We start from the raw sequence: 11,471 nt of genomic DNA on the forward strand, positions 1-11,471 counted from the left end.
TATAGTTTACAGTAGTTTGAAAAAATGGCAGCTGGGCACTGTAGGTTTTAGCAACTATTAATCAAACACGAGGAATAAGTACATTTGTTCAGAACTATTTTCAGCTGTGGATTAATACACATTTGATGCTCCAGTCAGTGTTTCCAGCAGCAGGACTGTGTGTGTGTGTGTGAACAGATTTAAACTAAACTACAGCGCCCATGTTCATGGTAATGAAGGAGCAGGTCATCTACTGTGGTTCACTGATGTGTTTTAATAGTTTTTGGAGCTTTGTGGTACAGAGGAATAATGATATAACAGGTTTTGGCTACTCAGGCAATATTTAGGATCGATTCATTGTTGATGTTGGATTCATTGTTGACAATAAATAATGAAATATTGATTATTGTCAGCTTTATTCTTGAAAGTTTAAGCCAATCAAATTCAAGTAAAGTCCTCTTGACAACTGAGTAGCTTTGCATTAAATGAAAATATGCTTTAATTCAATCTGATTTTACAGATGAAGCTGGGACATTGCTCTTCAAAACAAATACTGATATCACATATTATTACTTTAACATTATCATTTCTTTAAGGACAGGAAACTATGTAAAAATCAGACAAACTCACAGTTTTAACCATTCTTCAGGCGCTTTAATTTTGACCCAGAAAACCTCAAAACAGCTGCTCAACTATGTTTCTGTTTCTTTGCAACTTCCAGGACAAACAGTGTTAATAAATGAATATTTCTGCATGAGAGTGTGTGTGTGTGTGTGTGTGTGTGTGCGTGTGTGTGGCAATGTTGTGCTCGCCTTGAGAAAAGACCAAGTGTGTTCAAAACCTCAGTTGTAGCATAAAACCATCGGAGCTCAGTGTGCGGTCGTCATCGCTATGACCAGCACCTTTCAGTGTGCGTTGACCAGACGACTCTTAATGTTTGTGCGTGTGACGTGATTGACAGCTGGCTGGCCATGTCTACTTCCATGCCCGCCTTTTCACTGATCACTGTGTCAGTGTGTTTGTATCACACACACACACACACACACACACACAATACCATGCAGACACACAAAAGAGAGAGAAGCCCACTGTGGTTCTCCCATCAGGCCGAGCTTTGAAAAAAAAAAAAAAAACACTCAAAACAGAAGCAGCAAATGTGTTTGTCTCATGTGTATGGAAATGCTAACGTGTGTGTGTGTGTGTGTGTGTGTGTGTGTGTGTATGTGTGTAACTTTCCCCTGTCTACGTGTGTGTGTATGTGTGTGAACTCTCAATGGACGGCTTCAATGTAAAACGCATTAGTATTCAATGATGATGCTGGTCTTTCTAAAAGCTCTCATGGTGCCACTGGTCTCTCTTTTTCTCCCCTCTCTCTCTCTCTCTCTCTCTCTCTCTCTCTCTCTCTCTCTCTCTCTCTCTCTACCAGCCAGGCGTTCACAGTTCTTCAACATGCTATCACATCGCCCGGCCTCTGCGGATGGGTTTATAATTAAAAGTGCTCCAGCTCTCTAATATGAGAAGTATGTCTGTGATTTAGACTATATAGCACAGATTGATCAGATAAAGAGCCAAAGTCATATTTCTTTACCGCTAAGCCTATTCACAGCGAGAGCGCTGATCCTCTCTTCTCTCTGCCCGTCTCTCTGTCATCCTCTGCCTCTGTGTTTGTCTTTAAATCTTCCACCACCACTGCTCATATTCTGCTGCTTGTCTCTACTCGTTTTTTTTCAACTCTCTTCCAACCTGTTCTTGTCTTTAGCGGGTATAAAAATGTGATTTGGCTGCAGTTTGGCTGTGAACGTGTGGAGTTCCTGTTGGAGACTCTCTTGATTTTCAGCCATCGCTGCGAGTGCTGCTGATGTGCTGCAACATCACATCATTGCAAACAGTCTCACCGATCTCACTACCGAGGCTATTTAAATTATATAAAAAATAAAAAGAATTATGAGCTGGATTTTAGCAAAATAGGCATTTATTTTTTAAATATAATGACGATTGAAAGTTTAATAAAAAAACTGAAGTTGAATAGCTACAATAACTCATATTCACATTAAGAGTAGGGCAGCAACTAATGCTTATTATCATTATCATCAATCAATCATTTTGTGTATAAAATGTAAAAGACTTAAATATTGTGTTCATGACAAAGAAAAGCAGCAGATTCTTACATCATTTTAAACAGCTGGAAACTACAAACATTTGACTTTTTTGCTCCATAAAATGACTGAAATGTTTGAAAAGTTGCATTTTAATTTTCTGTCGGTCGACTAATCGATCAATCACATACTAGTCTCAGCTTTTAATGAACTGATTTAGCAAACAATCATGCCAAATAATGATAATAATTGACTTTTGATGCTGTTGGAAGATGTGAGGTGTGTTTGGTGTGAGGTGAAGGCTGAGGGATGACGGTTGCAGAAGGGAATTGATTCTGTGTGTGTGTGTGTGTGTGTGCGTGTGTTTGTTTGTGTGTATGAACTATGCCAGACAAGTTGAAATGAGATTCTTCGCTCTCTTCTTCTCACCTCTCCCGTCCTCCATTATTCCCTCCTTTATCCCGTCTCTCCTCTCTCTGCCCTTCTCTCCATTCACTTCTCTTTCCTCCTCACCCTTCATCCTCCTATCTTCTCCTGCTGCACCCCCCCCCCCCTCCCTCCCTCCCCTCACCCTCACCCTCACCCTCACCCACAGGGTGTCCTCACCTTGTAACGATCAGTGACATCCAATATGTTTGGCTTGGGATCATCCCCTGTGTGTCCATTGTGCTTTCTGTTAAACGCTTTATTGATTAGCCATGAGTTAATTACAAATTACATCAACCGTGGGCAGACTGAGGTGGCTCGTACATGACTACAGGATCCATCCTGGAGGAGCTAATACATGTTGACTACACACCTGCAGGCTTGCATCTCAACCTTAGCAGGTTACATTAGGCTTCCTGATCCCCCCCCACCCCCCCTCACCAATAACATCCATGCATTTATGACATTTCACACTGCCTTATCAACGCTTTTAAGGCCATGCAATATTTTCTGGTGAGAAGGGTAGAATTAGAAACACAAGGTTTCTGCAAGACACCGAGGGTATGTGCCCTGAATACTTAATTCTATCAAGCACAACTTGACTCACCCTATGCAAAATTATGACTGTGCCAAATCCACAGCAGACCTCTGGAGGCTAATGTATTCTGGATTTAAGCTCCATTGTAAAATCCATAACACGCCTGCACCTGACCTGCTCTGCTGCAGCACAGAAAACAACCTCTCACCTCTGACTTTTGCACAAAGTTATGAAGAAATAATAATAATAATGATAATAACGATAATAACAATAATAATAATAATCGTTGTAACCTGCAACAGCAAGCACTTTTTTGAGCCTTTTTTCCTTTTCATGCCGTGTCAGTTTCTCTTTGACATTGCCGTGCACTTTGTGCAAAAGGAAAAAGGAGCGAAAAAAAAAATCTTTATCAAATCCCTATTCTGAGGCTTTCAATAAGGCAGGCCATTACCTCACTGGCGCTTTTGTTCGGCCTATACAAGAGAGAACAAAATGGTTATTCAGGAGGACGCTTTAGATTTTTATTGTGGGCTCGCTATTCACAAAGAGCACCGTTATTGTATTAAAAAGAACCATCTGTGGCAGAAACAATGGCTTCAAATTATCTGTGAATACCCAGTGAACAAAATATAAAGCTTTTTCCTGCTCATTATGTGGGCTAAGCTAGGGGGTGGAAGATAGGAGAGGAGAGGCATAGACTTTGCTATAACTGACTTTTGTTGTTCTTGCTTGCATTCTTCTCCTTTTTAAATCGGCCCCCTTTTCACATTGTGTGTCGCCATAAACGGCTTTTCTTGTTGCAGGGCTAGCGGAGAGAAGACAGCGGAGCTCCAGACAGACAGCGGGGGCTCCGCGGGGCTGCACGCCGGCCGAAGCGCGCCGGCAGCCGGATCGAAAACGTGCGGACTACCGGGGAGGGGAAGAACATGCGGAGGGTGCCGGTTGGACGTTTCACGGCCGGCGACTGGCGCTCTGTCCCGGACCAGACTGAGGCTTCCTCGTCCGGGGGGGGGGGGGGGGGGGGGAGCAAAAGGAAGATATGGAGGAGGTTGAGGAGCGAAATGGCATCTTGTTTAATTTCTGCCAATCAAGACGAGAGGAAGACAACTCCCAAACTGGCAGTAAGTTGCAGTGCGGTGGAGAGGAGAAGCCCTGTGTGTGTGTGTGTGTGTCTATGTGTGTGTGTGCGTGTGTGTGTGTGCGTGTGTGTGTGTGTGTGCGTGTGTGTGTGTGTGTAAAACATGCAGTGTTGTGGAATGACACCGCATGGCATCATGAGCTTGACTGACTGGCTGAGTTGTTGTTGTGTTGGCCGGTTTGGTTTCTTCTCAACAAAGATCGTTTACGCACACAGAATATTTATGACCGTGAAATGTGACATATTTATTTTCTTGATGAAATTTGATCCTATTTATTTATTCGTTTCTCTTGTTCCGTATTTATTTCTAAATGTTTTAAAATAGGCTATCCTCATACAACGTTTGCATAACCAAAAACATAATTATTATTGATGCGCTTTTATTAGACAAATGTATTTTGTGCTAGAATATCCTACAATTATGTTTTATTTTCTTTCTCACTTTATATTTAATTTCACTATTACATGTCCTCGGTTTGACAACTAGTTTGACTTTTATTCTTGATGCCATAATTTAATTTATTTCACTTCATCATGACACTAAAACCAAATTCACATTTGTCAAACTCTAAAAAGAAAATAAACATATATTAACATTATGACAAACTATAAGTTGACTGTCTATAACTTAATTGATGTCTTTTTAAAAAAAAAAAAAAAGAATTGCCTACAATTTAATTCCTCCATTAATGTGAAAATATAGGTTTATTTATTTTCAAGCAGGATTTATTAATATTTCGATAAAGCATTTTTTTCTTGCGTCTCCAGCCCCTGGTACGGCCCCTAGTGGCAAGAACATACCATTTAATTTCAATTCCACCTGAAATTTCTCTTTGTCATTGCTATAATTATCACTTTATTTCACTTGAATTGGGATTCGTCTTTTTATAGATTTTAACATGTGTAATTTTAAGTTTTATTCGGAGTAATTGTCATGTAGAAAAAAACACTGTAGTCACATGAGAAATTATGTGACTTTTTCTTAGAGTTCAAACCGACATCCTTCCCGTGCAGCTTGAATTTTTCTCTGTCATATATTGTTGCTCTTTTCTGTCGCTTGTTTTTACAGTGATCCTGATCCCATCACCTAAATTTGTACAACCACAAAACAGTATTTTTGATATCACAGCGTGCTGCTCTCTATATTTGCTGTATCCATCCCAACCTGGTGTAGCGGGGGGCTTACAAGTGGTCCAAGGGAGCCGCCCCGCTAGTTTCTCCTGGTTTTGTCAAACAACGGCTTTAATTCAGGATGATTGTGGATGCAGGGCCATTCCCGGCTGGCTGGGGCCTTGCTTTCAGAGAGCTGCAGGGCCCCGCTGTTCCTTTATTATCATAAGCAGATTAGAGGTAGCGGGGAACACACTCAGATGCAGATAGCAGCCGAGCGGCCCATTTCAACCTTGCATTATAATGGACCGAGCTGCATGTGTCGCCTCTCGCAGCCTATTAAGCGCAAGATGAATCTTATGTAAGGTTGCCGGGGCCGGCATAATGAGAGCACGGGGGCTCTGCTCCTCCATTTATTATCAAATGACTAAAACAAAACAATAAGGCTTGATCTATTCACTTTCAATTATGATTTAATCTAGAGACACGCATTTAAATTAAATTATTTCAGGTGTGTGTACTTGATCTATCTTTAATTATTGGGATCGTCTGGCTTGCAGATCCAGACAGGCAGATGTGTGGCTTAAAAAAAAAATCCTCTTCAGCTCTTTTATGCCTTACTGAGTGTTGATGAATAATATGTTTTAGATATATTTTTAAAGCATTTCCTACATATAAAACGAAACTCCTAAAAGCAGCATTTATTCCTTCTCTTTACTTTGAGAAAAAGCGTCCAGCCCTTTTTTTGGGGAGGTTTGTTGTAGTTCCTTCTCTCACCAGTAGGCGGCACTGGTGTCACGCAGCAGGACGCCTCGCTCTCAGATGGAGATGCAGAGAGAGAGGGGGGGGGGGGGGGGGAGAAAAAAGCAAAACAAGTGGCACCAACACTCACAACCTCCAAACTTTAGTCGTTTTGCAAACCATATGAGTGAATTATTTAACTTAAAAAAAAAAAAACAAGTACGTGATGGTGGTTTCATCTCCTAATAATCGCGGTCTGATCCAGGACGTAGTCTAAGTGAAGCAGGTGGAGGCCGCTTTTCATTCACACTAATTGGCTGACACGCTTGTTCAGGCTTAATATGAATGAGCTGTGCCTATTGTGCAAACACACTTTATCTTAAAATATTCCTCACCTTTATTTCTCTCCTCCCCTCGTATCCCCCCTCGGTAGGCTGTATACCCCCCTCACCACCACCACCACCACCACCACCACTACCACCACCCCAGCACCCTCTCACTACAAAGCCCTAACAACAACAGCAGCACTGGAAGTGGAGTGGAGTTGGGTCTTTGTCCGGACAGATGTAGCGACAACATCCCAAACAAAAACCGCTTATTTGTGCTGAGATGAGCCCGTCTGCCTTCTGTGTGTTGGCATTCAACTTCACTAAACAAAAGGACTGGGGGAAACATCTTGGATTACCTTTCCTCTTTTCAACGCTAAAAACCAGCCATGTCCCCCCCCCACCCTCCACCCCTCACCCCCCCCACTCCACTCTACCCCCCCACTCACACACACACACACACACACATACACACACACACACCAGTGCCATTCAATGCTTTGAGTTAACTAACAAAGTTTATTTAAGTGTTGTATGTTATTGGGGCGCGTAAGTGGGGGAATTAGTGACTTTTTGATTTTGAACAACTGCAGTGTCACGAGCCAGGACTTCATGTCAGAACAATACTGTTTCTACCTTCAAGAGAAGATGACACTGACACCATTAATGTCAACATTTGATAAATAAATTTATGAAACACTTTTTTAAAAAAAATAATAATTTAACTTTGATTTAATCCTAATTTGAACGTGTGACACTTGGTGGGATTTAAGCTACACATTTTATTAAAAAAAATAAACCAAAACATAAACGAATTGTCTTATTTAATAGATACTCTTAATCTTATTTTATTTTGCATTTATTAGGAAACTTTTTTCTCCTGTTTTAAGCTTAAAATTAAAGTTTGTCAGACAACATATAGTTTAATTTTCCTGCAATACCCAGCAAGCTCTTGCATCACCTTTTCCCCCCCTCTCTGTATAATACTGGAAAAGTGTTGCCATATATATATATATATATTTATATAAATATATGTATTCCCAGAGAAATATCTCCATACGCGTAGAAATAGTAAATATGTACTTTGTATTGGCTCATGTGGGCAGCCTGAGTGTGCGTGATGCGTGTGTGTGTCTCGGGGCAGAGCAGACCCCGCCCATTTATGCTAATTAAGGTCTCCCATTGGTGTGTCAGGGGAGCAGGCCGGCTCTGATTGGCCAGGTCGAAGCCATTTATTCGCTGACAGACCCGTCACATGAATGGTTGTCTATTAACTTGTTCAAAAACTATCTGGAGTTGTCAAGGCTCAGGCGGACAGAGGCGAAAAAGTGCAGTTTGTTGATGCTTTTTCGGAGAAGCCACGGGAGAAGTTTTGTGGACACAACATAGCAGGGACCTATTGGGAGAAGGCTCTCTGTCACACACGCATACACACACACACTCACCCAGACACACACTCTACTGAGAGAGGGAGAGAGAGAAAGAGAGAGAGAGAGAGAGAGAGGGAGTGAGAGTGTGTGGAGACGCGGCTTGGTGCTTGTTGTTTTTGTCCAGAGAAAAAAGTTGCAGAGAAAATCGACAGGTAACTTTCAGCAGCAGCAGCAGCAGCAGCAGCAGCAGCAGCAGCAGCCCTGCGCTCCTCACTGTCCTGCCTCTGGCTTGTGGAGTTTTGTCTCTGTGTTCTTTTCCTCTGATCGGGAGCTCCAACTAAAAAGCTGTTCCTGATGTATAACATGATGGAGACTGAACTTAAGCCCCCTGCTCCCCAGACCAACACGGGGGGCACGGGCAACACCAACACGTCCGGCACCGGCCCCAACCAGAAAAACAGTCCGGAGCGGGTCAAGAGACCCATGAACGCGTTCATGGTGTGGTCCCGGGGCCAAAGGAGGAAGATGGCGCAAGAAAATCCCAAAATGCACAACTCGGAGATAAGCAAGAGACTGGGTGCCGAGTGGAAACTTCTGTCGGAGAGCGAGAAGAGACCTTTCATCGACGAAGCCAAGAGGCTGCGGGCCCTGCACATGAAGGAGCATCCGGATTACAAATACCGGCCCCGGCGGAAAACCAAGACCCTCATGAAGAAGGACAAATACACCTTACCCGGTGGGCTCCTGGCTCCGGGAGGGAACGGGATGGGAACCGGGGTCGGTGTAGGGGTGGGGGCCGGGCTGGGCGGTGGGGTGAACCAGCGGATGGACAGCTATGCGGCACACATGAACGGCTGGACCAACGGGGGTTACGGCATGATGCAGGACCAGCTGAGCTACCAGCACCCGGGACTGAACGCGCACAACCCGAGCCAGATGCAGTCCATGCACCGCTACGACATGAGCGCCCTGCAGTACAACACCATGACCAGCTCCCAGAGCTACATGAACGGCTCCCCGACATACTCCATGTCCTATTCCCAGCAAACCACGCCGGGGATGACCGCCCTGGGCTCCATGGGGCCCTCCTCGGTGGTGAAGTCCGAGTCCAGCAGCTCCAGCCCGCCCGTCGTCACCTCGTCCTCCCACCGCGCCGCCCCGGGCTGCCAAAGCGGAGATCTGAGGGACATGATCAGCATGTACCTGCCCGGGGCGGAGGTGAGCGAGCAGACCGCCCAGACCAGGCTACACATGTCCGGGCACTACCAGAGCACCGTGCCCGGGACGACGATCAACGGCACGCTGCCGTTAACACACATGTAAGAGACACAAAGCAAAGAGAAAGAGAAAAAAAAATGAACTTTTATAAGAGAAACTGTGGACTACTTAACGTTGGACTATTTTTGTACAGAAAAAAATTCGGGGTGGGAAAAGTTGTATAGAAGTCTCCAGGAAAAAGGACACACGACTCTTTTTTTTTTTCTTTCATTTTATTTTAAGGAAGCTCTAGAGGAACGATAGGAGATCCCCCTCTTCACTGGTGGATGAAGTTTGGAAGACTAGAAAGTGGGAGTCGCAATCAAATGTTTTATTATTGCAATCACCTTTTGTACAGTATTTATCAAAGAAACATTACAATCAGATGAAATTGTTTGTTAAACTGCAAGAGGTTGCATTTTTCCTTTCTTTTTTTTTTTTTTTTTTTTTTTATATATAAAGCTACGCCAGTTCTGCAGAAAATATTAAAAGTGAAAATGGCAGAACTGGAAACTATGGGAGCGATCAGTTATGCTCCTTTATTACTGCAAACTTTGGAAAGAAAAGGGACATAAAACGAAGCAGGTAATACTGTTTTTTTTTTTTTTTTTTCATTTAAGGTCAATATTACTAAAACATTTTAATTTCGTGGAAAAAAAAAGATAAGACTTCTTTTCTCTCATTCAGCTTAAAATATAGGTTGTTAATTTATATTTCCGTCTCCCACTTTTCATCTGTTAGAGGTATGACGCTTGTGCTCTTTATTTTCTAATTGATTTGTACAATTTCTGTATATTTACTGTGATATTTTAAGTTTTTATTTCAAAATTCATTCCCGTAGTTGTATTTTAAAAATTGTGGCCTGTACGCAGAAGCCAACCACTCCATGTATATATATACCGGAACTAATACCATCCTTATAACAGTTACAATTTCAGCTGAGTATATTTTTTTTCAATATGCAGTTTGAAATGAATAAATTTTGGAAATTTGGATACTTGAAATTGTTTGAGTTTTGATTTTTATTTCTCTTGTCATTTTATGTGTGTAGGCAGTCATCACATGTTGAGTTGTCATCTGTCAGCTTTTTTCACTTTTTTCCTCCTGATGTTAATGTTTTTTTTATTGCAACACTTTCATCTTTATGGAGATGAAGCTTTAGGCTCCAGCTAACAAAAAAAAAAATGACATTTTTTTTTAGGGGGGTGAAATCTCCCCCTTTTAAAAACTCCATTGATTAAATAATTCAGCTTGTGCGTCGTGGTTAACCACGTTTCTATTTTCTAGTTCCTGCGGATGGCCCCAGCAAGCCAAAGTTTGTTGCCTGTTTCCTATAAAGGGGGACGATTTTTCCACCAAAATGTCCAACATCCCCAGGTATAGACTGTCATTTCTCCTCTTCTAAAACCAATCAAAACAACTAATCAACATTACTGTTATGGCACAATTTAAAATGTGTTTTTTTTAAAATTAATTTATTACTGCAGCATATATTATTTACTTATTAGTATTTTGGGCCTTCTTATGAATGGGACTGAACGCTAATGTCAGAAATCAATTAGATTTATTAGCCTCATTCACACTTATTTTAAAGTAAACTGTCAGGAGGATTTTTCTGGTTGATTTTTTTTTCCTCTCTAATGACACTTGACTGTGACAGAAGCATATCAGGATATTTATGAGTATTTACAACAACCTAATCTTATGAGCTCAGGCCTTGTTTCATGCTGTAACTATGGCTTCTTCTTCTTCTTCTTCTTCTTTTATTTAATCAAATAAGATGTGTGTTTTCTTTTAGACGCGTTTTACTTTCCCTCCAAAGCACAGAGCTGTCTGCTCAGCCTAAATGTTCAATTAGCTCCAAATTGAAGGTGAGCCCTCTTAAAGAAAGGAGCGCGAGGCGAGAGAGAGGGAGACCAGGAGAGCATTTTCTCCCGCGATGTAATAGCTGCATATAGAGTCTCGAGTGTGTTCATTTCAATGTGATGTTTAATCAAACGGGCCCTGCTGTTTCCCGTTAACCCCGGTTCTCACGGTTCAAGCTCTCCGGTGACTCTCGGTACACACCACCTCCTCCTCCTCCTCCTCACCTCCTCACCTCCTCCTCATGCCTTTTAAAACACACAGAAACGCTTCCAAAGTGTTTCTATGCATCTCTCTGCCAGCCAGGCTGCTTTCTCCTCCTATAATAATAATAATAATAATAATAATAATAATAATAATAATAATAATCCGTCTGATGAGCTAACAGCTTTCCCTGAATTTAAGTAACGGTTTTAAATCTGGGGTGTGTGTGTGTGTATGTGTGTGTGTGCGCGTGTGTGCGCGTGTGTGTGTGTGTGTACAAAGAGGTAGATTAGGACCGTTGTGTCTTGCAGGCCGGGTCCCGGGGGAGCGGAGCTCACATTAACCGGCAGATGAATATTTGAAGAGGCCCCTCGGTATTTATCCGTCCACTCCTGTCTCTCTCTCTCTCTCTCTCTCTCTCTC

General features: G+C 42.4%; 1 protein-coding gene and 1 long non-coding RNA gene across 3 annotated transcripts in view; both read left to right on the forward strand.

Moving 5' to 3' along the window:
- The window catches only part of LOC122988625, a 189,276-nt gene that overhangs the window by 133,984 nt on the left and 43,821 nt on the right, over positions 1 to 11,471 (forward strand). For both annotated transcript variants that reach the window (XR_006404846.1, XR_006404847.1), the window contains one exon: positions 3,843 to 4,160. This is a non-coding gene — a long non-coding RNA (uncharacterized LOC122988625). The remainder of the gene's footprint in view (positions 1 to 3,842; positions 4,161 to 11,471) is intronic.
- On the forward strand, positions 6,782 to 9,985 carry sox2 (SRY-box transcription factor 2). Its single transcript, XM_044361076.1, has one exon. It carries the CDS (start codon positions 8,079 to 8,081, stop codon positions 9,045 to 9,047), a length of 969 nt encoding a protein of 322 aa, XP_044217011.1. The 5' UTR covers positions 6,782 to 8,078; the 3' UTR covers positions 9,048 to 9,985.

The sequence above is a fragment of the Thunnus albacares genome, chromosome 9 (assembly GCF_914725855.1).
Source record: "Thunnus albacares chromosome 9, fThuAlb1.1, whole genome shotgun sequence".
Classification (NCBI taxonomy): domain Eukaryota; kingdom Metazoa; phylum Chordata; class Actinopteri; order Scombriformes; family Scombridae; genus Thunnus; species Thunnus albacares.

Excerpts from the sequence above, each read along its gene's own strand:
- sox2 (XM_044361076.1), top strand. The coding sequence starts at position 8,079 with ATGTATAACATGATGGAGACTGAACTTAAGCCCCCTGCTCCCCAGACC.